Source organism: Rissa tridactyla, chromosome 2, assembly GCF_028500815.1.
Source record: "Rissa tridactyla isolate bRisTri1 chromosome 2, bRisTri1.patW.cur.20221130, whole genome shotgun sequence".
Taxonomy (NCBI): Eukaryota; Metazoa; Chordata; class Aves; order Charadriiformes; family Laridae; genus Rissa; species Rissa tridactyla.
The window spans coordinates 141,336,392-141,363,432 of NC_071467.1; the positions used below are offsets into that span (position 1 = coordinate 141,336,392).

The window sequence follows — 27,041 nt, forward strand, 5'->3', positions numbered from 1 at the left end:
GGAAAATACATGGCTGAAATGGGAAGACATATATTTAAATTTAATTAATTAAAGCGTCACAGTTCCTTTTTGTAATTTCAATTAAGCCATGCCACAGGCAACAAAGGAATCATGCAATCTGCTACAGCTCTGGGAACTGAAGACTGCAGTGATCGGCAAATACAGGAACAAACTGTTACTAAATTAAACTTTCCCTTTCTCAAAGGGAAAAAAAATTAACGGAGGGAAAAACGCTGTAACGTACGAGTTGGCAGCATCTCATTATATAATAAAACATACCTGCTCTAATCTATTTTTACAAAATCTGATTTTCAGAAAAAAAAAGCATACACTTTATGAGTATTCTGCAATTTTGCTTGGGCTATTCATTTGGCAGTAACTGGACATGCTTCTGTTTAAATCATTGTGTTTCTTCCCTTTCACTGCAACACAGTTCCTTGCAACATACATAATACATAAAGCAAAGCTGATTATTGGTTCAGAAATTTGAATACCACAAATCTTTTTGTCCCATACGTCGGCCTACAGTTTTTATTTCAGAAGACAAAAAAAACCAAAACAAAACAAAACAAAAAAACAACCAAAAAACCCAAACCTTGAATCAACTACAAAGTTTTTGCCAATGCTTATCTAAAACTTAAAAATCTACAAGTCCGCCAGGGAGTGCAGAAGCATGGACTGCCCCTCCACCCTGTGCAGCTGCTGGTGCACCTGGGAGCCCCACTGCTGGAGCAGAGGGCACACATTATCACCATACTAAGAAAATAAAAGGTCCAGTCCAGGGCCTGGGAGCTGAGCCCAGCTTAACCTTTTCCTGAGGAATGAGAAGCTGGAAGACCAGCTCCAGCTAGGGAGGCACCCACATGATCCTAGCCAACCTCTCCTCCCTCCCTCTGTCCTTCTTCCCAGGACAGGTGCATAGGGAAATCCCTCCTGTACAGGCCTGAGTATCTTGGTAGTCTCTACACGCTCCCAACCACAACCCCTCCAACTGCCCTGTCCAAGAATATGGCAGAAAAGGGAGAATCCCAAAATTGCTTCCCACTCTGGACTCCAAGAACTACAGCTACCATACCGAAACCTGTTCTCCAGCAGAGAAGGATAGGAACATATTTGCAAAGCCTCCTGAGATCAGGCAATCAGTTCTGTGTTTAGTTCCACAGAATTTCTCACCACCTCTCCTTTGAGCACATGCAGATTGTATTTTACTTAAGCTACCTCTCTGTAGGCAGTATCTACTGCTATCAAACCACACCACAACGGGCAAAGCACCATGTGTGCATGAGGGGAAAAAAACAGGTCAAAGAAATCCCTTTTTCCACCTCCCACCAGCCGATTGACTGTGTTCACCCTCATCCACAGCAATCACAAATTCTGTTCATAAGAAGCGTGATTCTTTGTATTTGGTAACAAAGCAACCTCTCCAGGTGCTCTGTGAGGCTCTTCACAGCACCAACCCCCAGAACACAGGATTTCACAATTTTAATCGTATCACTAACCTTCCCTCCCCACAAATTACAACATATCTAAAAACTCCCACATGTGACTGTCCCAATCATCTTATCCTTCTGGACTCATCCCAGAAGCAACCAGAATGAGCACAAACCACAGACTTTCACAATATTATAGGCAAAGATGTGGGTTGTTTTCTAGCCTGGCATACAGGGAACTAAGAATTAGAGCAAGCGAGTGCCCAGGGCATGGTTATTCCTATGATCTGAGGGCAGATGCATTCAAACAAGGTTAGTCCTACAAAAGCAAAAATACGTGTCATGTCAATCTAGATGGTGATCTCAGACAAAGCTTTAGGACGCCTGGGAGCTCTGGCTACTTGTACACACTTACAGAAGTGATTCAGAACTGAGCAAGTGAAGCATTTTTTTTTGCCCCTGCATCTCATACTCTCCAACGGAGATGCTGAGCTGAGGCATAGTGTAATGCCCACCAGAGGCTGGCATGTTGGGGTTTGGATCCTGCTTTTGACTCTGGGTTACATCCTAGCAGGAACGAAACCAGTTACCTCACTGAGGCACATGCCATCGCAGGCTACCTCTCTGCTGCAAGGTACTAGGAAATCATGGAATTATATGATGGGATCCAACTTCAAAGGCACGTGCCTCTGGAGTTTATCCATCTTTGCCACCCACACACTGCTCCCCGTCCCAGGGCTCAGGACTTCATGCAGTACCTAGGCAGAAGCGCAACCTGAAAATTGGGTAACAGTTGAAGAGATTGACTTTGTTAAGCAATGTTGTATCGAGTGCTGACTGGGCTACACCATTCATCTGAATTGATGGATTTCCATCCTCAAGATGTCTGTATCCATTAGCAGAGCTTCCAGTGTTCACTGACACTTTTTCACCAACCAGGACCACAAGTGGCAACCAGGGTCTCCTGTCACTTCTAGGACTTCCCACTGTACCAGTGGGCCTCCTTCAGACAGGGCTATCTGTGCCATCACACCTGTACCCAATGTAGTCCTGGACATAAGACGTCATATCAGATACAGACAGACATCAGATACTGACTGCATCCAAGAGGCCCACTACATCCTTTAGATAAAACAGAAAATACTCAGTTCTAGGAACTGATCCTAACTCTGTTGCTGCCCTCACCTTTTCTTTGTCTTGCATCACTGAAAGAGGAAAAAAACATTCTCTAGAGCTATTCAAAGAACGGCTTCTGCACATGGCAAAGTGTAGGTAGAGAACCACCACAGCCCTGCAGCTTATGCCAGTTTACATATGTGCTGGAACTTAAACTATTCTCATCATGGTATCAGCCAAGTACCTAGTAAATTTAGGGTATCATTATGGATTAAAACCGCTGAAATCATTTAAGGTCTGCTAGTTTGCAATACTGAATCATTAGCTAAAGATATGGACTTTCATATGAACCACAAGAAGCTTACACAGGATCTACTTACTGCAGCACTCCAGCATCATGCAAAACATTTTTATTCAGCATGCTCTAGTTCCTTCTTTTTTAAGCTGAAATAAAATATTCCAAATTTCTCTCCAAACGAGGCGATTTTTTCCAGGATTTCATCAGCTTCCCCAGGAAAGTTTGGTTTCTTCTCAAGAATAAGAGAGGAGTTTCTAGTTTCCTTTTCTGACTTTGGAAATGGCAGACCATTGTGCTTATCCCACTGCACACTTCTAACAGCAAGACTTACGACAACGGGTCTGAGAGGACCCATTCCCGAGAAACCCTCCCAAATCTGCCTGAAGAGCAGCTCCGCTCTCAAACACTGCGGCACTTCTCCAACCCATCCTCCTACCCACAACAGGTTTGCATGATGCTGACTGAGGAGAAAAGACTTCTGGTGACAGACAAAATCCTGCCGGTTCTGCACCATTGACAGAGACCAGAAACCAGCACGCACGGTCAAGAGCACATCGGAACATATTCCATACTCAGCCTTTCTATCCTTTCTCCCCAGGTGGCCTGGCATTCAGCGTGGGCAGGGAGCAGAATATCCACCACCAAAGAGCAGCTTCAGGTGCAACAACTTGGCTTCCCCACTACTCCCTTCCCCTTAGGATCTCTGCATCTCACCATTTCAGACAGTGCTCGGTCTTTCAGGAGCGCAGTATGCCGCCCATACCAGTTTTCCTAATCTCAGGTTTCCACAGCATATTTTGAAGGCTGCCATATCAAAAATGGCAGACTGCAGATATAATGGCATTTCTGGAAATACTTAAAATTATTAAGCTTGTCCTGACTTATTCCTACAGAGAAACTAATGCTCTAATTTTCAAATGAGAAGTTAAAAACTAGTCATTGAAACCTATCTGAGGGACAATACAGCTCAGGTGGTGCTACCAGGGCTAGTGACCAGGGATCTTTGGTTCTTAAAGGACATTGAAAATATAACAATCACTGTCTAGATGCACGAGCCTGGCTGCATGATAGCAAACGATTTTAAGAAGCACACCAAGTATCCTGAAAGTCTCCTCGTGTAGTCTATCACCATTCATCTATCAAATTTCATCTTCAAGGACTGGATCTGGATGTAGGCACTCACACTACTTCTGAGTCCAGAGAGGAAAAAAAAAAAAGGGAAAAAAAAAACCCCAACTCCCAGAAAGTCAAAGTCCAGAGCAAGGTGAGATGAAATACAGACGAGCTTTCAGAGCACCCTGATGCCTGGCTGGGACATGTCCCATTCATTAGTGGGGGTATGTGACCTAAGAAGATTTAAGCAAAGTTACATTTTCTGAACAGTCATGGCAAAACCTATATAAACCCCAGACGTTTGCTCAGTCATAAACTGCTTATTAAGACACACTTTTAGTTGTCAGAAGTGCCTATTGCCTAATCCCATCAGGTGTGACAATGATAAAGCAATAGAATAGCTAGACCTGAGCCACAAAAATATCCCTTAGGCCCAGTTCTCCTACTGAAAGATGCTCATTGAAAAGTCTAAGTAGATGCAGTGGAAATTTGTTCTAACATGAATATGGGGTTGGAAAAAAATCCAATCTTTGGGCACAGCAACTGCAATCTCATATGTATGCACTACTCTGACACTGAGTAACAACAAAGAGCATTGCTTATAAAATTGCCTTTTCTGCATTTCTGCTACACAACGAAGCGTTTGTACATTAAGTGACATTTTTTTGATTATCAGAAGAGGCTTTTTACAGAGCTTGCTTGACTATGCTGAAGCTCACTTTTTTCTCTCCTCCTCTCCTAAACTGATTTAAAAGCAATTCTTGGTAGGGCACTAGTGAATGTACTGGATGGTTCCTCTTATTGCAGTGGTATATCCCAGCTGTCCCTTCCAATAACAACAAAAATCAATTTGAAAATTTCCTCTCTGTTAAATTAACACCAAAAATTTTTGGCAGTAGTAAAGCACATTGCTGTGTTTATCTATACCAGCAAGAGAACTAGCCCCTAAACGTTTATATGATGTTTCTGTCAGACACAAGATGAAAAAGGCTATTGCAAATACCCCAAAATCTGTGAATACTTTTTGCTTCCCTTAGACAGTGCAAATCTGTGAGCCTTAGTAATGTCACATTTTTTAACTGTCTCTTCCTGAAACTTTTGCCTCAGGTGCATGATAAATAAGGTTTTAAAATCATAGATGCAGTTCATGTATTTTGCAGCATCAGCTGTGTCTTTTCTCCCTCCCAATTCAGTGAGAAACTAACTTTTAGGTGATTTATTTGCAATACCAGCCACCTACTACTTTGCTGTTCTGTTACTCTTTTTTATAATTTGCTACAAAGACAAACAAACCAACTCCATCCAAGGTGGTCACCCTTCAGTATTTTGCAGAAGGTCAAAAGAGCCATATCCTTTTGACAGACAATTTACAATAATTTTATCGGAAAGTTAAAGCGAATGTCAGTATTAAATTCAGATCCTGCACGCTCTAATATGAAGGGGCTCCAATTCTTGTAAAAATATGTATATTAATAAACAGAAACTCATGACATACAAGCCAAGAGTGGCAAATAAGGCAGCGGTGTCCTTTGTTGGAGTCTCACTGTCACAGGGGAAATCCCCCTTATCCTACAGAGATGTAACACAGCGTAACTAGACTAAGAGACCGCTGGATATAAAATGAAATCTCATTTATATCACATGCAACTCCAGCAAAATATATGCCAATCCTTTTCAAACCTATTTCCCAAAGCTTCTTAGTACTAATGCCAGAGGAAAAGAAAAACAGACAGCATGTATATATCCTATATGTATATGCATACTCCTGTGCATACACACACAGAGAGCAGGTTAAATCTTTTTCCTCCAAGCCAGTTATACTATAATTTAGTTATTGCAGCAAGCTGTGCGACACCACTGCCCTGCAAGCATTGTTCGACAAGTTAAGTTACGTTTTCAATTTCCAAGAGGAAGGGTGGTGACCTACAAAGTTGTAAAGGAAACCACTCAGAAGCTTATTTCAATACCCCTTGCTAAAAACAGCCCCCTGGAATTATAAGAGTCTCTTCCTCATCCTGCTCAGAACAATTGGAAAGTTACAGACCGTTTAAAATGCATTAATTTCATAGATTAAAAAATAAAGTGAATGGAGACCAAAAAAAAAAAAAAAATAACAGCTCCCCATCATGGTATTGCACTGCTCATTTTTCCAGTCTCCCTGGTAGCTGCACATGGATTTAGCTAGAGGAAAGAGTGTCCCAAATTACATAGCAGGCACACTTAAAATGCGTCACAGATCCTGAGTGGCCATCCTCTCCCAAAGACTTTACTTTCTAGTTTATCCTAAAGTCATTGAGGACAGGTTTAACTTATGCCAAAACAAACATTGATTGCTAGAAGCTTTGGGGTGAACATCAGACTGGATTTGACATAAACTGGTGATTTTGATTTTTTTTCCCCCATATAATCAGATAAAATCTAGAATAAACACTATATAAGCATTTTGTAAAATACAGGACAATGATAAAATTGGGTTTATGTTGCTTACTGTAATTTCTTCCACAACATATTCATCACAGGGATTTAAATGATAAATGTAGCATCACATTCCCTCTTAGCCCACGATGCAATTACCTGCGCTAAACCCAGCAAGGTAGGGCATGCTGTTAGCTGCAATCCAACAGGCATGGGGGGAATAAAAAAAAGAGGGCGGGGAGAGCAGTACGTATAAAAAAAATGCCTTGTGTCACACAGCAGAGCAGCAAACTGCACCAACAGACACTAATAGAGCCACTTGCCCCTGATCCCTCAGCAAATACACAGCTGCAAGCATCTGAGATACACCTACCCCTGGCAAAGCAAGACTTTTAAAAATCTTCCAGATCCAGATTACTGCCTTCACAGGTCTGGCCTTGCTTGTATTTCAGAAGGACACCAATTTTTCAGTAAAGCAATTGTAGTGCCCGGGCAGGTAACTGAGTGCCAGGGAACAAGTTCAGCAAGCAGATTACTCTGCAGATTCGCAGAGCGAAGGCTCGCTCCAGACGGGATCAGCACAAACTTGACGCTGTGGTATTAGCTGCAAAATCCTGTACTGTTAATCCAGGTGAGAGAAGAGGATTCATTTCCAACTTCTTCTACTGATCCTTTGTCACCTTATTTCTGCACTGCAAAAGCTCCAGGAATTTAGACTAATGAACTAATTTTCTTAGGAAAGAGACTGGCCATGCATCGCTTTTCATTATTGCTCAGATTTCTTTTTTTGTAATACCAAAGATGAACCCACAACTTGAGCTAAAGCTCAAGGAAAACAGGCCTCAGTTTAGTGATAGGAAATTCAATTAATTAAATAGCATTTGGGATATCTTGTTTTAACACTGGAGATGTTAAAGTTAACTCCTAAAAAAAAAAACCCTGCAGAAATCTAAAAATCACATGACTCAGAAGCAGTTCCACTATCTGTGGACCGGGAAAGCGGTGAAATTTGGAAAAGGTTAAGTTTATCCATGAATATGTAAGTTTCCTCAAGTAATTTTAAAAAGCATCCATCAAAGACAGGACAGCACAGCTCCAAAGTCACGTGAATGAGTTAATATTTGGCGATCCAGTGCATACCGCTTTTTAAAAAGCTGCGGCACTCTGCTGCAGCACCAGCCAGGCCTTGTTAAGCTTAGCTACAGCTAAACGAGGGACAAGTCCTTACGCTCCATAATGCCTACCTCTGAACCTCTGTTCTGCTTCTTCATGTGTGGTTGCCACGATAAGGCTGTGCACACCTCGTCCGTCGGCCATACTGACCTTCAGCACTCGCCTCATCAGTTCACAGTTTAAAGGCCGGCTTCTCCCCCCGGCAGCCCCCTCAGCGTGAGCCTCACCAGGGCCTCCTGCCTCAAACCATCCAATTAGCTAACCTTGACAGGTGTGCTTGATTATACCACTGCCTTCCGCAGGTGTGACGCTGCTGGGATCACACAGCATTCACCAACGCCACCACCAATTACCTGCAGATTGTCGTCTGGCATTTGATTTATGTGTTACCTTACCAGAAGTGCCTCCTTTCCTCTTGATTTATGATTCAGCCTTTCAGTGACCTCTCTCTACCCTCCTTTTAGGGACAAACGGGCTCTGTTTTGGGCTCAGTTCCGCCTTTTCTTGCGCTCTGCATCCACAGATGGACCTTAACCTGCGTTTTGCTGTCCCGCCTGTCACACGCGGGGGACACACGGCTTCCTTCCTGACACCGGCCAGGGGGGCGTTCACTTATTTAAACACAGCCCAAGCCGCTGCGGGCGGCTCGGTGACCTTGCTCCGCTCGGGCCGGCGCGGCCGGGTGTCCCACTGTGGGGAACTGCCGTCGTCCCCTCCCCCACAGCACACCCCCGGTACCTTCCTGAGGGCCGCCCGCAACTCGCGGTGCTGCGGCGTGTCGCCGACGCCCCCTCCGTCCCGCCGCCCCGAGCTGCCGCCCCGCCGCGGGGCCGCCCCGCCGTGCAGCGCCGAGGCCAAACGCGCCCAGCGCCCGCCGCCGCGCAGCGCCATGGCCGCCGCCTGCCCCCCGCCGCGCTGCTCCGCCCCGCTCCGGCGAAGGCCGCGGCCTGGCCCCGACGAGCTTTAACGGCTGGCCCGGGTCGTCCCGGCGGCCCCTGCACCGCCCCGTCCCGTCCCGTCCCTCCTCCAGCTCCCGCAGCAAGCCAGGGCAGGCTCTCGGGTTACGGGCAGGTTTCCTTTAATGCCAACGAACAGCCACGAAGCGACCGGGGAACGGGGTGGCGATAAGGGGGCGCCGCGAAGCGAAAGGAGCCGTCCCAGCCGCGGGAGGAGGGACGGGGACGGCGGGGAGCCGGGGGTGGGCAGCCGTCCCTGACGAGGGTCTCGGCTGCTTTCGGGTTGGTTTCTTTATTTTTGTAAGAAAAAAAAAAAAAAAAGAAAAAGAAATCCGCTCCTGTTCTCGTTCAACAAGGACCGGCGGCGGTGGGGACACGCTGGTGACTCCCTACAGGTGAAAGGGGAGCATCTGCTCCGGTGGGTTGGTTCTCCTAAGCGATGACACAGCCCCCCTTCTCCTTGAAGGGGTTCTTGTCCTCGGGAACCCCCTTCACCAGCGGGTCCTCCCCTGAGCGCTCCTCGATGTAGTTCTTGATCTCCTCGGAGCACTTGGACACCTGGAGTGAAAGAAGGGAGAAGGGGCTGCATTAGGGCCGGGGCTCACCGTGCACGTCGGAACAGCGAACTCACGTCCTTCCTATTTACCGTCCCATCAAATATAAAAGATCTGACCACAGAGCCAGCACTAAGCATGTGCAGACTGGGCTTCCTTCCACTTTTCCACAGCCCGATATTCACAGAACTTGTATCACCGGGAATGTGTATGCCACTCGGAACAGCAGTTGCTACATACTTAAACGTGCATTTATTTTTATAATTAGCCACTATAGTTTTATTAAGCTGCAGATCACACTCTCCCTCAGCATCAGCATGACTTACGGTCAATGGGTTCAGGATCGGTAACTTTCAATTCAATTTCAAAGTGTTTATGTCTTTACTTGTTTTTCCCAAACAAAACATTCAGTAATGATTTTTTGTTGGTAATACAAATTCTCGCCTTGTGGTTCTATAATGGCAACCATGCATCTTGAATGGGAGTAAAGACCTGACTTGGAAAGACAATTTACTTACAGGTTACCTGGGGTTATTTCGAACAATGGTTAATAAAACAGCCTATTGTGTTGTGAGAGAACATAATATGCCTGACGCTTTGCATGACATTCATAGCAAACTAGCATTGGTGTAGGTAAGCCTGCATAGAACCCACCTGTGAAGGTGAAATGGGTTTAGTTTACATTGACTGAGACAGGACCACATGCACCAAAAGTAGTAACAGTGTCTGTGGAGCCTGAGAGCACACAAGCAAATCCCACCAGCTCCAGAGGATCCTTGTCCATGCGCATCTCTTTTTTCTCTTCCCTATGTCAGCAGAAACTGTCCTTAGGTGCTCGAGTACCTGACACGGCTGAGGACGTGCTCCAGCTCTGTCCCTACCTCCTCCCTTCCTACCTGCAGTCCCTGCCGAGGCACAGCAGTACAGAGTCATCAGCAGAAACCAGCTGTTGCCCAGGCCACTAGATGACTAGTATCTCTAATCTAAGGCCCCTTGCCTTCTTTCTTAATTATATTTTACTCCATAGGTAAAATTATGACCAGAGAACCAATTAATTTACCTGCTGTATCGCAGAACAACAGAGCATGGCCTGTGCAAAACTAAACTTTAAGCCATCAGAAAGAACTCGGAGTTAATTCCCAATTAAACAGTGCATAAAATAAGGTCTAACTACCTCTAGCTGCCTTACAGCAGAGAAGAATTTGGACCTGCAAATCCCATTACATGTGCCTTGCTCTTTTGTGCCTCGCAAACGTGTTCATTCAAATTGGGGCACCTTACGCCATCATAAAGGTGTGCTCCAAAGTATATGCAGGAACAGGGTTTGTTTTACTTCAGTCAGCACAATCAGGATCTTTTTCACATATAAGAAAAAAATGTCTGCTTAAATACACATTCAGACATTTTTTATTCATTAAAAAAATTATTCAACAGGATATTTTATCTTTGTGATGTAAAGGTACAGGAAGGGGTCAAGAAAACTTTGGCTAAACGTTTTTACTTTTGGTGACCACAGAATTGTGGCTTCTGCATTTCCCTGTCCGTGTTACACTCATACAGGTACCAGGGGACTGTGACAACTGCAACACAGATTTCATTCTCACAGTGAAACTTCTGTTATAATGCACCAGTAAAATTGAGGATGTTGTCTGTGTTTTACTACAGGTAATTTGAAAATATCCATTTCCCTTAAGTGACCGGGCTTCTGGTTTATTCCAAATATTTAGGCAAGAATTTTAAATTCATTAATTTATTATTATGAAATTATGATTAATTTATTATTATGAAAATCAAAAACTGTACACCCTGCAGAGTATATTTCAGTTGCTTGGGAACTCCCTGAGGGATGATACAGGTATCTATAGTAGCTGGATGTGTAATCTTCAATACTGCTGGAACTGTAGACTATACCATTACATCTACAATCACTGATACCTAACTGACAGCCAAAAAATAACTGTGGCTTTCTTATTTTCTGGGCTAAACACCTAGACCTGAAATGAAATTCACGTCACTAATGCAACTGATTCCCACATATAAATGTATTTTTAGTCCTAACTAGAAGCATTTATTTAGATGTAGTTTGCTTCTGCTGGCATGCAGAATAAAGAAGAAAAATAAAAAGAATATTAGTTTTATCATGGAGCGAGATCAGTTCTGCATGTCTTTCATCTATAGAAAATGTGCAAAATGACAAAAATTTCACCTGCGGAAAGGAATAATCAGCATAATTGACTAGAAGTACACTGTTTCTAACGGACCATGGACGGCTTATGGCTCTGCACCAGCAGTCTTTCGGCCCCTGCCCTCTGCCCGGGCACTGCGTGGTGCCCGCCCGAGGAAGAGGGCGGCCGTGGCCCCGCAGCTTCTCCCGCAGCCCGGCCGGCTGCGGTGCGGTCCCGGACGGGACGGGGAGCGGTGCCGCAGCAGGGCTTCCCGCCCCCTCACCTGGCACTGGCGGATCCCAACACGTTTTATAGAGGAGGGGAACGGAGCTCGACGCGCTCCTCCCTCGCCAGGCAGGGCTGCCTTGTGCTGGCACTGGGCTCCAGGGACTCGCAAGGGAGGGGAAGCCAAGGGGGACCCGTACCGGCCCTTCGGGGCGCCTCATTCCGGGGGCTGTGGGCCCCTTTTCCCCCCTCGCTCCACAGCCACCCCCGTGAAGGAGCCGCGCTCCTACACGTTGCCAGTGCTGGTATGTCGCCAGCGTCGTCCCCGGTCCCTGCCCCAAAAGGGGGTGGCTGGACCCGTCGGTGCAAACTCCGGTCGTCCCAAAACGGCCGGGGGTCTCCCGGAGAGCCGCTCGAGAAGCCCCGCTGTCCCCGCCGTCGCCGGGCCAGCCGCGGCGGGACGGGGCGCTCCCGCTCCGCCCTGGGCTGTCGCCCCCGGTCCCGCCGCCCGCCCGACGTGCCCCCGGGCGCCGCATGAGCCCCCGCACCCCGGCCCGGGAGTAACGGGGCTTCTCCCCGCTCGGGTCCCGGCGGTCGGGCAGCCCCGGGCCTCTTCTCCGCGGCCACTCACCGGCTGCCTCTCCAGCTTCACTTCTTTCCGGAGCTGCTCCACTTCCATTTTCAGTTTGTCCTTCTCGCTCAGGTCCTCGATGTTGATGGCTGGCATCGTCTACACTGCCAACGCGCGGAGGGAGGGAAAGAGGGAGGGAGGGAGGACAAAAGGTTACCGCTGGGCAGCCAGGCCGCCGGGGCCGGAGCCCCCGGGCGGGCGCGGGGCGGCGGGGCGGTGGGACGGTGGACGCCCCCGGCCCGCCCCCGGGGCTCACTCACACGGTGCCGTCCGGGCTGCCCCGCTGCTCGGCGGCGGCGGCCGCTTCCTCTCCGGCGCGCCTGGCACCCCTTCCCCGCGCCGCTCCGGCCTTTAAACCGCCGCGCTAATCCCCCCCTAACCGGATTAAATCCCGACCCGGCCCCGCTGCCGGGGCGCCGGGGCGTTAACACGGGCCCTGCCTGCACAGGGAGGGTCCGGCCGCCCCGGCGCGGCTCCCGGGCAAGGCGCTGGGCCCCGCCGCCGCATCGCCCCGGCACCGCGGGGGGCAGCAGGCGGCTGGAGCGGGAAGCAGCAGCGACCCTCCTGTGCTGGCATCCCCCCTCCTCCCCTTCTCCGCCACCGCTGTGGGGCAAAGGCAGCAAGATGGGCCGGGTGTTTTGGCCCAGCAGTGAGGTCTTTCTTCCCCTGCCATCTCCTTCTGCTCCCCCTGGCCTTCACGATGCTTCTTGTTTTCCCGTGCCACCAGCACCCGTGGGCTCTGTGCTCCTCTGCCCAGCAGCTAAGGCAGCAGCAGGTGGTTTGTGGAGGCACATTACTCTAGGCTTTAAACTATGAATGGACTGGAGCAAAGGTAGGGGAAGGAACCGCTCTTAGGTCAAGTGTCCCGGCAGGCGGCCAGGCTGTCAATGGCAGACACAGCAAGTTTTGTGGTAGGTACTTCTGTCTGCAAAGCAGAGTTGCAGCTCTCTGTGAGAGGGATGCCGTGCCCGACCTGCACAGAGCATCTCTGGAGTCATGGAGTTATGACAGGTGTTGAGAATGGGGCACTGTCTGTAAGAGAAATTATGGGTTAAATGAAGGAACTAGGCCATTCTTCTCCTGTGGTTGCATATACTTTTGAGGTCTAGGTTCCAAACAGGGTGCTATGGTTTTTGGAAGAGGGTGGTCCTTCCACACATGTTTGTACAGCACCTAGCATCTCTGATTACAGCTGCTGCTTTCCTACAAAATCAGTGGAGGCAGAATCCATGACCCATTACACTGAACAAGGCTGCAGGCCATTAAAATGGGCCCGTATGTTAGTCCTTCTGATATCTGGCACTTCAAAGGTCCCTATAGGCGGTCGCTCCTCTCTTTTTCCATCTCTAGCTTTTCTCCTTAAGGGCACTTCTTTCTCCTCCTCTCCCCACTCACCAGATGTAAGCAGCTGTTAGGAGTATGTAAGATCTACATCTTTCTTCTCCACTGTTGCTCCTATAGTGCTTTTGAGGTTTGTATTTGTTTTGTTTTAGCCAGTTCACTAAAATCAGTTCCTCTTCCCCCCCCTCTGGCTATTCCCCCCCCCCGCTCCCCACCCCCTTACCAGCTGTTGGTATGCAATTTCTACACCCCCATAATGTACCCTGGCAGCTGCATCCACAAATCCCACCAGTTGCTGGTCCCTGGGCCAGTCAGAGCAGGTGGGAGGAGCTGGCCGGCCAGGGTCTCAGGGGAGCCAGGGCTGTTGCCAGGAGCAGAAACATTGCTGTGCAGAGATGTGGAGAGCATGTGGTCTGGTGGTGGCCAGTGTAGAGTGAGCTGAGGGTGGGCTCTGGCACACGGGTAGCATGGTTAGGGTGGGAAGGACAGTTGCATTGATAACCCTGTAATGGAAAGCCTGCAGCGAGCTGTCTGCTGACATGACTAGCTCTGCTGATGGCAGTTAGTAAAGGACTTTCTACCACTTGCTGTGTTAACTTTACTCTAGTTCATATATTTTACAGATACTTACCTAATCTAAGTGAAATTCTTTGCTGTTACAGCAAAGGAGCATCTGAATAAATACTGCACTGTGATGCAGCATTAATGGATAGGTGGGTTTAGCTCAAACTTTGATTTGTATGTGTGCGCGCAGAGGAAATGGAAAATATGGAAATGGTATTTGCATGACAGCTTTCATTTTGCTGCTATTGTTTAAAGTAGTATTTCAATGACTGACTTTGCAATCCCAACAAAATCTGATGAAAACTAAAGGACATCAGTCTAGTCATACTAAAATCACCTGAGAGTTTCCTAATATTAGAAAGATGGTCTTTTGATTTTTTTCTGGAAATAGAAAATGTATTTTGGTTTGATTATTTTTTTTTCCTACTGGAGTGACCTAAGCTTTATTATAATTGCTGTGCTTAATAAGCTTAAAAAAAATACAAAGGAGGACACCTGTTACTAACAGTTGTAGTTATAAGATTTCAAAACACAGCAGATGTCTCCCATGGTAATGTCTCAAACTCTATCAGGGTTTCTGGGTTTTTTTTGTCACTAAAGCACCCACTCATCCTTTGGCAACTGGAGATTCTGAAAAAAGGAACGATGTTGAAAAAGGAGGAAGAGAGGTGCCATTGGTACCCTCCCAGATGCCAGCTAGGTTGGGTGGGGGTTGAATTTACTCCTCTTTCTTGCCTTTGTGAAAAATAAAATTATGTCGGAAAACTAGGTTGTAATCCTCCATGAGATTAGCAAAGCAGAGAAGCCGTGGAGAGAAAGTCAGTTCCTGAAATAATCAGGGCGCTATGAAGTTCCTCCTCCTTACAGCCCGTACGGACTGTGGCTTCCTTCCTGCAGGCCACACGTTTCCAGGGCCCTGTATCACAACCCCATCGACGGCAGCGCCTGCCTGAAGGATTGAGGCCCAACACCGTGGCTGTAAAGGGAGTGGAGAAGAACAATACGAGATCAGATTAGTTTATTGTTATCTATAGAGAGCATGTCTAATTTGCAGCCGCTCTTATCTCTCTTACTGTATTAAATCTGGAGTAAACACTAATTAATGTAATGGCTCTAATAGATTAGAGAGGGAAAGTATGCTGCTCACCCCCTCCTCCCCCATATCACTCCGGATTGCCCGGTGGGGTTAAAATTTACAGAACAAGTCATGGTATTTTCTGGAATCCAGCTCCCTGAAGTAAGCAGAGCTTTCATCCATTCGGCCCCTCGGGTTTCCCCGGAGTCCAAGCCCCCTGACGGTGCCTCGGTTTTCTCAAGTTCATTAGCGTTATACACAAACCAGTAACCCGGGTTTATCGGTGCTGTCTCTAGCGGCACTCGCTAAGCGGCCCGTGCTCGACCCGCCGGGATCGGGACCCGGCGGGGGCTCCCCTGCCTGGTGTTCGGCGTCCTGCCGCCCTCTGCCCGCAGCCCCCGAACAGGGAGCGGCCGCCAGGGGGGAGAGGGGGGAGAGGACTTTCGCTAAGTGACCCGTCCGGGATTTCGCCGTGATTAACAGGAAATGCTCTTCGAGCATCATCCCGTAACGTGCGGGGAAGGGTGGGGCGGGGGGGAGGGGAAGAGGGGGGGAACGGGCCAGCCGTGGACCCCGTGCAGCTCCCTGCAGCCCGCCGACGGAGACCCCTCCGCCGTGGGCGGTGCAGCCCGACGGCGAGCCATCCCCCGCGGCGCCCCCACCCGGCCCCGGCTGCTCCCCCCGGCGGCCGTGGGACCCCCGACGGCGGCGGGGCGGGGGTTGTCCCGCGCCCCCCGGCGCCCGGGCTCAGGCAGGCGTGCAGCACCGCCGCGCCCCGCTGACGGCCAGGTCAGCGGGGACCTGCTGCCCCGCTGAATCAGACCTTCCCCTCCCACCACATGCGCAAGGAGGGAGGCGGCCCGGGGAAACCGTCGGCTCTTATAAAGCGCTGCCGTCGGGCCGAGCAGCTCCGCTCGCTGCCGGGACCCCGCTGCCACCCGCCCGTCCTCCCCTTCCTCCCGTCCGCCGCGACATGGCCGCCGGCCGCCGCCTCCCGCTGCCCGTCCTGCTGCTGCCGCTGGCCTGCGCGGCACTGGCCCCCCGCACCCTGACAGGTAGGGACCCCGCGGGCGGCAGCGCGGGGCCGGGGTCGCCTCCGCTGCCGCGGTGGCTTCAGCCCCGGTCGCTGGTGTCTCCCGCAGAGAAGCAGCGCTCCTGCCTGCTGCCCCCCGACGACGGCCCCTGCCGCGCCATGGTGCCGCGCTGGTACTACGACAGGTACACGCAGAGCTGCAAGGAGTTCAACTACGGGGGCTGCCACGGCAACGCCAACAACTTCCTCACCTTCGACGACTGCGAGAAGAACTGCTGGACCATCAAAAGTGAGTGTGGGGGACCGGCCCCGCCGCCCCTCCTCAGCCCCGGGGGGCCGCCCGACAGGGCAGTCTTCCCCGGAGTGTCCCTGGGGTGGCAGAGGGGCTGGAGGGGGCTTTTGGGAGCACCCGGGCGGCTGCGCTCCTTGGGGGATGCTTCGCACCTACCCCTCCTGCCCGTAGCAACTCTCTAACTGATGTCAACTGTATGCAGAGAAATCAGAGCAAGTTGTCTCAGAGGCAACATGCAGAATTTAACTATTAATATTCTAAATGTAATTTAGCATTATAGCTAGTTGGTAATTAATGCATCAGGTTCTTCCTGTAAAGCTTATCCCACTTCATAAAGAGTGGGACAAGCTGGGACTTGCCTGCGACTGGAGCAATAGTGTTTTGTCTGCACTACCATGTTGTTGGGTACGGGCAGTGCAAAGGGTTGATTTTACAGAGGATGAAATTATTTTTGTTGCAGAAGTGCCCAAATTATGCCGGATGGAGGCTGATGGAGGACCTTGCAGGAGTCATCTAAAGAGATATGCCTTTAACTTGAGCTCGATGAGGTGTGAGGAGTTCATCTACGGTGGCTGCTACGGAAATGGCAACAACTTCAGAGATATGCAGTCTTGTGTGGACCACTGTCTTCCAGAGAAAAGTAATGGTTGTTCAAACTTTTTAATAAAATAGATGGTTTGAAAGCAATATGAAGATGATATTTTGTTTGGTATTTTCCTCTGGATACCCGTACAGCGTTATTTCTGAAGACTTCTGTGAAGCAGATTTTTATATTGTCTACAGACTTTCACATGTCACTTGTCTCAGCTGTTACTGAAAGAGCAAAATGCTGTGTTAGTTTAAGATTGTGACCTTAAGTATGCCCACAGCTATGTTTAACTCATCTCTTGACTTCTAGAGAGCTGTACATGTGTAATCTGAAGGGAAATAACGTTGGAGATCTGGGTTGAGGCAGATGTGTGAGACATGTGGCAGTCACGTTCAGGGCAGTGATATCCTATTATAAAGCAGAAGTGCCTTTCTGAAGTTCATCTGAGAGATGGTATTAGGTGGCTTGGGTTTTTCGCGCTTGCCAACTCAACTGGTAAAATTTTTTGGCCTGACGTGTCTCTTCACTGCCTCTCCATATGAACTTTAAAGAAGAGAGATAGTAATTATAAGCAGGTGACTATACCAAAGTGTTGTCATAAACACCAGGTTAATATCCAGTGCGAGACAGGGTCTTTGAATAAGAGAGATTTACCAGAATGTATAAAAGCTGTCACTGCCTGAGCTTTATTAGTGCCTGATGGGACAGTTATTTTTGGCTGATGGCAGATTGTCAGCATTTTCTTCGGTGAATGCTCAACTATTTTTCGTTTCTCTGTTGCACATCCAATCAATTGATAAAAGGTCTCCACAAGAAAAGTAAAATTTTGTTGAGGTAAAATGAAACATGATTGTTGTGAGGTAAGTGGTGGGTTTTGAACTTTTTGCTGGAAAAATCATAGCAAGGATAAATAAAATAGTGCCCTTTTCCTCCACAGAGGTAGTTCCACTGGCATTATTGTTATACTCCTGTGTATATGGAATCTGACTTCTGGCTAGACTATGTAAATATCTCAGCTGTTCTATGCATGGCACCACAAATGGGGAAAGCTGATGAGTTTCACTTGGGGGATAGTAATCCTATTTTCTGGGACTATCTATTGCTTTCTCAAATTCATAACTCACAGGAATAAGATGTAGTAAGTCTCTGAAGTTGTCGGTAACGGCTCATGTTACAAGAGCTGTTTAGCCACCAAATTTATTGCAGGATAAATTTTAAGCAGCTAGGCATAGAGATATTTATGTAATTTGTCTTTCTCTCTCTCCTTTTTTTTCCCTTCTTTTTTTCAAGCTGGTCCCTCGCTATGCTACAGCCCAAAGGATGAAGGATTGTGTTCTTCTTCTGTATCTCGCTATTACTATGACGCCAAGACTAAATCATGCAAGGAGTTCAAATATACCGGCTGTGGCGGAAATGCCAATAACTTCGTTACTGAAATGGATTGCTACAATGTCTGCAGAAAAGGTAAGATTTTTTGTATTTTGTCAGTCATAAGCAGATAAAGCAAACCAAATAAAAGGTGTTCACAGTGTTCTTTTACTCGCCTTGGCTTGCTACAAGTATATGCTGTTTTCATTTTGGACTGGGTGTTTTCAAAGGCAGGGAAAACTGAGATGCAACACTAAATCCTCCTGACAAGAGGAGTCTGATGCGAGGTGATTACACTATTTTTGAATGAAGTGTAGAGAACAGCACGCAAAAAGACTAATTAACGTACTAGTGCCCACAAGGAATCAGTCGTTAAACTGTTCAGTACCAGCATGAACACTAATTAATGTATCATTTTCTTCGAGATATTTTTAAGTAGGATTAAAGTGAGTTGTGAAATCAATTTGCTTTTTTCCTTTGCATCTTCAGCAGTTACCATCCTCCCTTGATTCCCTGCTGCCCGTTCCCATTTCCCGTTCCCATTATTGAAGATTTCTGCCTCATCAGTTGTGCTGAGTCAACTGCTTCTGCGGCCGTGGGGGGAAGGGTTGGGGATGGTAATTGATTTTTCTCAATGGTGTTATTCAAATCAGCTACAGCCTGCGCTTGTAGGTCAAAACAGTTGTGCTTTTACCTGCAGCCTATGTTCATACCATCTATTGCAAGCTTTAATACTCTAGTTTAATTCATTTGATATGTAAATCAATAAGAGAGAGAAAAGCATAATTATATGTTGACCCCCAGAGCACTCAGGAAGCAGTCACAGGACAATATTTAAAAAATTGATACTAATGGGGGAAAAAAATTAAGGCTGTATCTATCATGTATGTTGACTTTGGAGAAAAAAGAAGAAGTCAAAAAGTAGCTCTGTTTTAAACATGAGATATGCACAAGGCCTGAGTACTTTAGGATTTAAGGTGTGTAGTCAGAATGCTTAAGTCAGGAGATGATTCTTTATTTCTGGGCTAGAAATCCAGGGCTGGGGCAAGGATTGCACCCTAAGCCCAGTCCTCAGAAGTAAAACTCCTGCCTGCCAGTTAGTCATGGCAGTAATATTTCTGTGGGTGAGAAGTCTGAGTGTGTCTCTGCCATTCTAGTCTCGTAAGGGAGTCTTTAATAGCATGCTAAGTCTATCTGAGATGCTTGTGATGATTATCTAATTTGCATCCATTACTAGCTGGGAAATGGCAGGGCCAGGCTCCAGCCTCAGTGTGCAAAGAGAGAGGAGGAAGGAAACTGCCTTTTCGGCGTCTCGCCTCCGCGCTCTGCCCCTGCCCACACCCAGCCAGACACACCTGGGGGTTCCCGCTTCCTCACTCTCTTTCGGGAAGAAAGAAGTAAGGAAATGCTGTCTGCCTCGTATCTAGAGCACCACGTAGCCAAATGTAAAGGATTGGTTATGAGCTTTTTCACTAACTTGTGGATTTCACAATTCAGTAAGGCTTGGTACAACTAAAGCCCATAGTTAAGGGCATAATTAGTGCTAATTAATGTTGTGCTATACATAGTCATTTCTATAGCTAGGGAGTGTACAGCAACATTAAGCAAATCTGTAAGCAACTTAAGCCACTCCTTCTCTCCCGCTCCTGTAATTCCCTTCCCAACATCTTTCCTGTTACCTTTTGGAGTCTCAAGTTGAATTCAGTTGACCTTCCCTGTGCAAATACGCAACTGCTGTTTGAACTGGTCTATAGCTTTTGGAGTGAAAAGGTTTCTGATTCATTTCATTTAAAAAAAATTATACTGGAAAAGAAAATAAATACATTGGGGTGACAGCCAAAGGACTGGGAACTGGCCACAGGGGCTCTGCGTGCAGGTAAACAGCATAAAGAGATAAGATTTTCAGTCAGGTTTGCAAAGGCTTGTTTTCTGAACTGCATTCACACATTTCATGCGGTCTTTGTAAGCATTCCTGGAGATAACCCCAACTGTCTTTGGCCACTTCCTGCTTCTGCGTCAAACACGGTCCTGGGCAGAAACCCCTTTCACCTTTTCATCTCCCACAAGCACTGGTTATATTTTGGACTTTGCCCCAGTCTTGTTCAGAGAAATGTAGTAATAGTTCTTTTTTTTCCTTTTTTTCTTTCTTTTTTCTTTTTTCTTTTTCCTTTTTGTCTTTTTTCTTTTTTCTTTTTTTTCTTTTTTCTTTTCTTTTTTTTTCTTTTTTTTTTTTTTCAGATAGAGCAGTGTGTTTACTTGCATTCTGCTGTCACTGCAGGGTGGCTAGAAAAGACTTGGATGCTTGTTCAGGAAAAGAGCAGCAAAGCAGGACTCCAGTGCCAAAGGGGGACACATTGGAGTGTGAGAATAGGGTGTCCAGAACACATTTTCGAGTTTCTGATATGTTTGTTATTATTGGCTCAACTGCTTAAACAGCATAACATGAAAAAGAAAACCCAAACAATAAAGAATGGTAACAGCTTTGTCATATTGTTTCCCTAACTGCTTCCTTTGTTTTCTTAGCAGGGACTCAGAAACCAAAACTCAACAAGCCAGCGAATGTATTCCGCAGAAAAATGATGAGAAAACTGATTAAAAAATCTCAGACGTATAACCCGAAGTCTTAAAGCTGATGTGCACTTGGATGTTCGAAACACCTTCTTTTGATTCCACTTTCTTCTTTTGTAAGATAGTTTCCACAGTTTTATACACCGACATAGTTCTGTCTTTCAGAACTGCTTTTTATTTCCAACTTACTTTTTATAAAGAACTGCATTTAATAGAAAAAGAATGAACCTAAGTTTGGTTCTTCTGCTCTGTTGTCTTTGCAGTAATATGTTGGCAAAGCCAGGTATTTAGGTTTCCATGTTTTTATGGGGGGATGTTACTACTGCCTTGAGAGAATATTTTACCTGTTATAAATCAATTAAGATTTGAAAAATCAATTGTCTCATAGTATAACTAAGGAGAGTACAAAGCTAAAGCTCTACCATGGATTTTTTTGGCATCCTCTGCTTGCTAAAGATAAGAAGCCTTTCAAAATTGTGTTCAGAGGTTTATTGCCCTGCCATTTTACATATTTTGGCACTATCATTTAAGTAGACTGTCCTTTACAGTTATGTTCATAGTCAAGGCTTTCAGAAGCTTTCCTAACACTAGAAGAAGTATAAACTTAAATCTGGCTTGTCCCACAAGAGAAAATTGTGAATAGGTGTACTTCGATAAACACTCTGACAAAGGCAATGAATAAGCTACTCGGGTATTAAAATGAAAATGTAGCCATTACTTTTCCATGACATTTGAAATTTCTGCTAAGTTATACTCCAGATCCTCATATGGCATAAATCAGCATTTTTTTATTGATTTTAATGGAGCCACACTGATTACATCTGCTGAGGATTTTGATATCTGTGTTTATGCGGTGTCTGTTAAAGCAGAAAAGCAGAAGTTCTGCAAATCTCATGTAATCCCTCTTTTGAGGCACTATTGTATTTCTTACGGTAGATTATGCCTATGGTGATATTATTGCACCTTCTTTTATGTTTTGTATTTGAGCCATGTCTGAATTTCAATTAATTTCACCTACAATATTTTCTAAATATGAATTCATAAGTAATGTTAATAAAATGTTTTTCGGAAAAAAAGGGAGAGCTTGTTCTGTCATATGCTTCTGTTAATTATCCAGAATTAGTTGTATACACCAATACATGTAATGGAACCTATTATTTACTTATTATGACTCTAGCAGAGTTTATCTGTCTCTTAAATCATTTCCTTACGCTGAAGTCTTTATTTGAAGAAAGCCAGTAAATTGCATTGATGTCATTCATCCCCAGCAGTTTCTATGGCTCAGCTGGCTCTCCCTGCAGAGCTGCTCTCCAAGGGGTGCTTGGTTAAGCTGATTGTCTGCTGCTGGGCCTCCTGTTTGATGTTGCACTACCTGAAGAGCTTTTGCATGGGTAGTGGGCTGTTCGCTTGAAATTACATTGGCTTTCAGTTAGAAAATTTCAGGTGTGTGTGCTTTATCCCCATTTCAGAGACGGAACACAATGGGAAAACTAGCCAAGATTTGTTTTCCTCACTGACTTTTCTCTCACCGCTGGATTGTTGACTAAAGCAGTCATCTGCGCTTGCCTTAGTCTTTCTACCACTCCCATTTCTGGTTCTTGATCTCTAAAACCCTTCTTGTATCAATTAATCTATCACTTAGTTCGGACGAATGCAACAGAAAACTGCAGGTAACTAGTGATAGAGTTTTGAGTGTTTGTCCCATACCAGACCTCTTCTCTGGTAACCACCCTTCAAACAGAGATGGGGACAGTCTAACCTACCTTGAGGGGGACAGGGCACGCTACCCATGGATGCTGCCTGTGTCCCTTCCCTGGGGCTGTGAATTTTGGCCATGCTGCCAAGAGCAGCAGCCCAGAGTGTCCCTCTAAATATTTTTTCATGCCCCAGCTGCATTTGTTGCAGCTTTCTGACCATGGCTTAAAAGAACCGGGCCCGTTTCTGAAGTCAAAGTTCAATTTAAGCACAGTAGAGGATAGTTATCTTTTAACAGCTTCACTGTTGGGTATAATCTCTGGTAACATGTTTGAGAAATGGACTAATACTCCTTGCCTCTCTGGGTCTTTGACATTTATAGGAGTATCTTGAGGTGGGGTGGTCCCCAAAAAAGTGGGGTTTTAAAGGGGATTTAAAGGGAGCCCAAAATCTGAGAGCAGCTCCATCTCACTTTATTTTTTGGTCTCAGAATTGGGTTGCCTGGTCACACATCATGACATAACGTGGGCGATGCGATACCCAGCTAGTGTCCTGGAAGGGGTCCAAGAGTTTGATAATCTTCTGCTCACACCTCCTCAGGGGCTCAGCGAGAGCTGTCTTGATGGACCGGGCTCCATTCAGGATGCCACAGCGGCCACTGCAGCCCTTTACAATGCGCCTGCTCCACATGTTCTTTCTTTTCTTGCATAAAAACGTATTTCAAAGTCCAAGCGCTTCTGCTTGGGTACTCAGTGAGATATCAGAGGCTTGGGTTTTAATCTCTCATCTGTCTGATATCACACAGAAATTTAACCGAAACCATTCGTAATTCTTGCAGGGTTTCCTAGTGAGCAGGCTGTAGAGTATTCTGGAGGTCTGGGAGGGGAAGAGGAAGGGAAAAGGCCATGGAAGTTTCTTTCAATCCCTTAGTGAAGCTATTCCACTTTGTATAAACTGTACCTTCTCTCCAGGTAAATGCCCTAATCTCTTTTCTTTAGCTACAAAGAATTTCATCTGCCAGTGTGCTGCCTTGTTTCGTGTTTCATACTCTGATATCCCTCCAGACTCCTGTGGCTTTGACTAATCTAAATAATGGTCTATCATCTACAGCATTTTATATGACTCATGACTTACTTCCTTTTTCAGTTTGCTGATGAAACAACACTGGCCTAAGGTTGGGTCAACTGTTAGCATTTTGCCACGTTGAAAATTAACGCAGCCCATACCATCCTGCAAATTAACTTTTATTATAGTAGACAGTGTCCAGCAGCTGGTATCATGTGTCACAGCGCAAATTTCTACTGCAGAGGAGGGAAGCAGTGATTATAATCGGTGGGGTTCATCTTGTCTCGCATGGGCAAACAGCCACTGAAACTCATGACTAGTGATTTGCGTGGGACAGTCATACCTGCCACTGAGCAGCGGCTGCTGAAATAAGCAGATTTGACTAAACTCCATTTCAAATAACCTCACTGCCCTTAACTTCCCATTGCAACCCATAATTCCAGTTCTTTTCTTAGGGATACCTTGTGAAGAACTATATCAAAGACTCTGTAAAAATGAAGGTCTGTGCTGACTTTTCATCCTTAGTCTGTGGCAGCACTCAGGGAATTGTTTGTAAAGTAATTCCAGAGCAGGAGAGTGCCTTTATTATTACATTTCAGTGGAATTTTAAGAGTCAAAAAGAGAAAAGAAAAAAAATACTTGTGGAAACACATAATTTTTTTTAATTGACAAGCTTAATGATGGCAAGCAAAATTTCACATCTCATTTTAACAGTGATTTGCCCCAATTAATGGCTTTCTCACAATTTTGTACTTCAGGAGCAAAACAGCAATGAGTTCGCCTTGTTATCCCTGCAGTCAGATTCTGACTGCCAGAAGCGCCCCCGTTCCTCTATTGCTTCTAATCAGCTGAGGAGATGGAACATTTATTTAAAAAAAAATAATCATTTATTAGACACAATGGGCCACGTTTAAAAAAAAATTAAAAAATCACTGATCTTGAGTCTCAGATCACAGGTGAAAGACTGCGTCCCTAAGCTTGAAGACAGCTGTGCTGCTGAGGGCAGCAGTTCTGGATCCAGGTGGACAAGAAATCTGTTCTGCAGGATATACACGGGCCAGCTATGGTTATGTATATCCGCAAGAACCACTTTGTGGATGTGCCAGAATGATTATGCATTTACGTTAGTGTTATTGAGAGTAAAATCTGCCTCATTATCTTTCTAGAAAGCTTTTTATTATTATGCATAACTATCACTGGTGATTATCAGCACAGGGATACTTGGTTCTGTCGAAGTGAGCCTAGTTTTTCAGTGTATGGTGGTCCTGTGTAGTGATGTCTATCATCTGATAAATTACTTAATTGCTGAGGAGAAGGGCTGTTAATCATAGTGTATAAAGCCTAATGAACAGCAATGGTATAAAAAAAACCCTATGTAAACAAGATGCATAAAAGCATGCTGTTTGAGTTATTAGCAACTGATGTGATCATGAGCTGTGATTTCCAAATAAACACCAGAGAAAGGAGCATTCCCAGCTAATGTCTGAGCTATTCATAAAAGAGGGAGAGAGTTCAGGAAAGTTAAAGACTAATTTATGAAATGCAAAATATTGTATCTATTATGTGGGAATAAAGCAAGTCCCTTTTAAGGAAGGTTCCCTTCGTACTGGCAGCTCTGACCGTAATTTCAGATGAATATGGACAAAATGGATTTTCTTCCAGACACAGCTGGTTAGGTGCCTAACTGCTTTTGCGTGAAGGGTTTTAAATGCAATTTGAACTCAAAGTACATCACATTGCCTCACTTGGTGGGGCCGAACTTCAAGCTGGTGAGCATACAGTAATATTAAGCCTTATTTATTCTCATGCTAGATCCTCATTAAAGGCCCTAATATATTAACTACAGGTTAAATTCTTTCATACAACTACCAGCTGAATGACAATGTTTTTGCTCAGTGAGCTTTCTTGGAGGCTTACTACTCACTCAGCAAGTGTGCAGCATCTTTTCTAAGAGGACAATGCATGATTAAAATCTTTACAGCTTAGTATGAAATGCAGGATATTTTTCTCTGTGTGTGGGAAGCAAGATAAAGAGGACAGATTATACTAATAAAAGGTATTTAAAGAGCCAAGAGAGTAAAGGGTGAAATATATACCCCATTATCAAACCAGAAAAAATCTTTCCATCATCACAGTAGTTCTCAACAAGGAGAAATCCCGAGTTTTACTGATGTCAAAAAAGAATACTTCATAAAAATGCCACCAGTAGAAAGCAGTGAGACTAGCAAGACTTCTTTTAACCTTTTTTTTTCCTCTCTAAAAGTGGGAGGGAAGGCTGATGAGAAAAACAGTGATGACAAATGGTATTTACTGCTCTCCCATGGCTGCAGGCTGCTGCACTGGAGCACAGGGAGCCCATAAACTTCCTGCTGTGCCAGCCAGAGGGACTCTACCATGATTTCAACATGGAGCGAGTCCAAAGGCTTGGACAACCTCCCTTAAGTGCAGAAATGTGATCTTGCATCGAGCAGCCTGTCTGCTTTACCTGACCTCTTCTTTGTCAATGTTCATCAGTAGGTGCAAGCAAATAAACAATGTCTAAGTGAAAGATTTCCGACCTTTGTTTCAGTGCCCGCACAGTTGCTGGATGTACAATGTGAATGTTTGCATGCTTTGGAGGGGCAATATGTTTCTTTCAGGTGGGAGAGGAAATCAAGTCATTTCTTTACTCCAGTATGTCTTCAACTAGGATTAGGACCAAAGCTGCTACAAAGCCTATGATGTAAAATGCTAGAAAAATATCTGTTTTAACACTAAAGACATTTCCTTGGTTAGATTTTATAATAGTTTGTTCCTTCCAACTTTTTCAAGACTCTTCTTTTAAAATCTAAAGCAATATTCAGATAAATAGGGATCAGTTTATATTGAAGGAGGAATTTTTAAATCTCCTTAGTTTGGTTTAAAGTCCTCAGATAGTTTGGATATTCTTCCTTCTGATACATTATGTGTTCATAGATACCTATTCTAAGTGTCACTTTTGAACTGGCAATTAAACGGGGTTCCTTAACTGATTTCCTAATAGCAATTCTGCATCCTTCTAGTGTGAATTAATCTAAGCAGTACTAAAATAAAACTGTACAGTACGAATCACTATAAATTCTAATTCTCATAGAACTATTTAAAGCTACCAACACCCAAAAAAAGTAAATGTGTCACTGAAGTAGAGCTCACGTCATTTTGTGTTTCAGTTTTGTATTTTCTTTTTAAAACTGAGACCAAAAGTGATTACAGACTGTACTCTGCACTGATGCTGATGGAAAGCTGTTCTTGATCTCCAGATATACAATGAAGAAGCTCTTTCCTAACCTATTGCAATGGAGCTGACAGAGAATCCTCCAACTCTTTATTGCCTCATTTTTGAACACACCTGTAGTT

At 45.6% G+C, this 27,041-nt stretch overlaps 3 protein-coding genes across 5 annotated transcripts in view; 1 reads left to right on the forward strand and 2 right to left on the reverse strand.

The window, feature by feature from the left end:
• The window catches only part of LOC128905184 (probable acyl-CoA dehydrogenase 6), a 92,454-nt gene extending 83,915 nt beyond the window's left edge, over positions 1–8,539 (reverse strand). Inside the window, exon 1 of the mRNA XM_054190849.1 lies at positions 8,284–8,539. Within this exon, the coding sequence (XP_054046824.1) occupies positions 8,284–8,436 (153 nt within the window). The 5' untranslated portion in view covers positions 8,437–8,539. The remainder of the gene's footprint in view (positions 1–8,283) is intronic.
• Positions 8,540–8,811: 272 nt separating this feature from the next.
• Positions 8,812–12,506, reverse strand: LOC128905186 (guanine nucleotide-binding protein G(I)/G(S)/G(O) subunit gamma-11). Of its 2 annotated transcripts, XM_054190852.1 has the most exons (3): positions 12,339–12,506; positions 12,077–12,180; positions 8,812–9,059 (listed from the first exon to the last, which is right to left on the reverse strand). In XM_054190852.1, exons 2-3 carry the CDS (start codon positions 12,170–12,172, stop codon positions 8,934–8,936), a joined length of 222 nt encoding a protein of 73 aa, XP_054046827.1. In that variant the 5' UTR covers positions 12,173–12,180; positions 12,339–12,506; the 3' UTR covers positions 8,812–8,933. The 2 variants fall into 2 exon arrangements, with proteins under 2 accessions (XP_054046827.1, XP_054046826.1); XM_054190851.1 differs by lacking the exon at positions 12,339–12,506 and having other exon boundaries at positions 12,077–12,313.
• A 3,247-nt stretch (positions 12,507–15,753) lies between these two features.
• Positions 15,754–21,982, forward strand: TFPI2 (tissue factor pathway inhibitor 2). 2 transcript variants are annotated; one of them, XM_054193450.1, is made up of 5 exons: positions 15,754–16,111; positions 16,199–16,378; positions 16,842–17,021; positions 18,261–18,434; positions 20,865–21,982. In XM_054193450.1, exons 1-5 carry the CDS (start codon positions 16,030–16,032, stop codon positions 20,963–20,965), a joined length of 717 nt encoding a protein of 238 aa, XP_054049425.1. In that variant the 5' UTR covers positions 15,754–16,029; the 3' UTR covers positions 20,966–21,982. The 2 variants fall into 2 exon arrangements, with proteins under 2 accessions (XP_054049425.1, XP_054049424.1); XM_054193449.1 differs by having other exon boundaries at positions 15,760–16,111; positions 20,862–21,982.
• Positions 21,983–27,041: the final 5,059 nt, after the last annotated feature.

Bases quoted from the DNA above. Each gene is read 5' to 3' on its own strand.
- LOC128905186 (XM_054190852.1), bottom strand. From the start codon at position 12,172: ATGCCAGCCATCAACATCGAGGACCTGAGCGAGAAGGACAAACTGAAA. The intron at 9,060-12,076 runs GTGAGTGGCCGC...CTTTCACTCCAG, and splicing joins TGAAGCTGGAGAGGCAGCCG to GTGTCCAAGTGCTCCGAGGA.
- TFPI2 (XM_054193449.1), top strand. From the start codon at position 16,030: ATGGCCGCCGGCCGCCGCCTCCCGCTGCCCGTCCTGCTGCTGCCGCTG. The intron at 16,112-16,198 runs GTAGGGACCCCG...TGTCTCCCGCAG, and splicing joins GGCCCCCCGCACCCTGACAG to AGAAGCAGCGCTCCTGCCTG. The intron at 17,022-18,260 runs GTAATGGTTGTT...CTTTTTTTCAAG, and splicing joins CCACTGTCTTCCAGAGAAAA to CTGGTCCCTCGCTATGCTAC.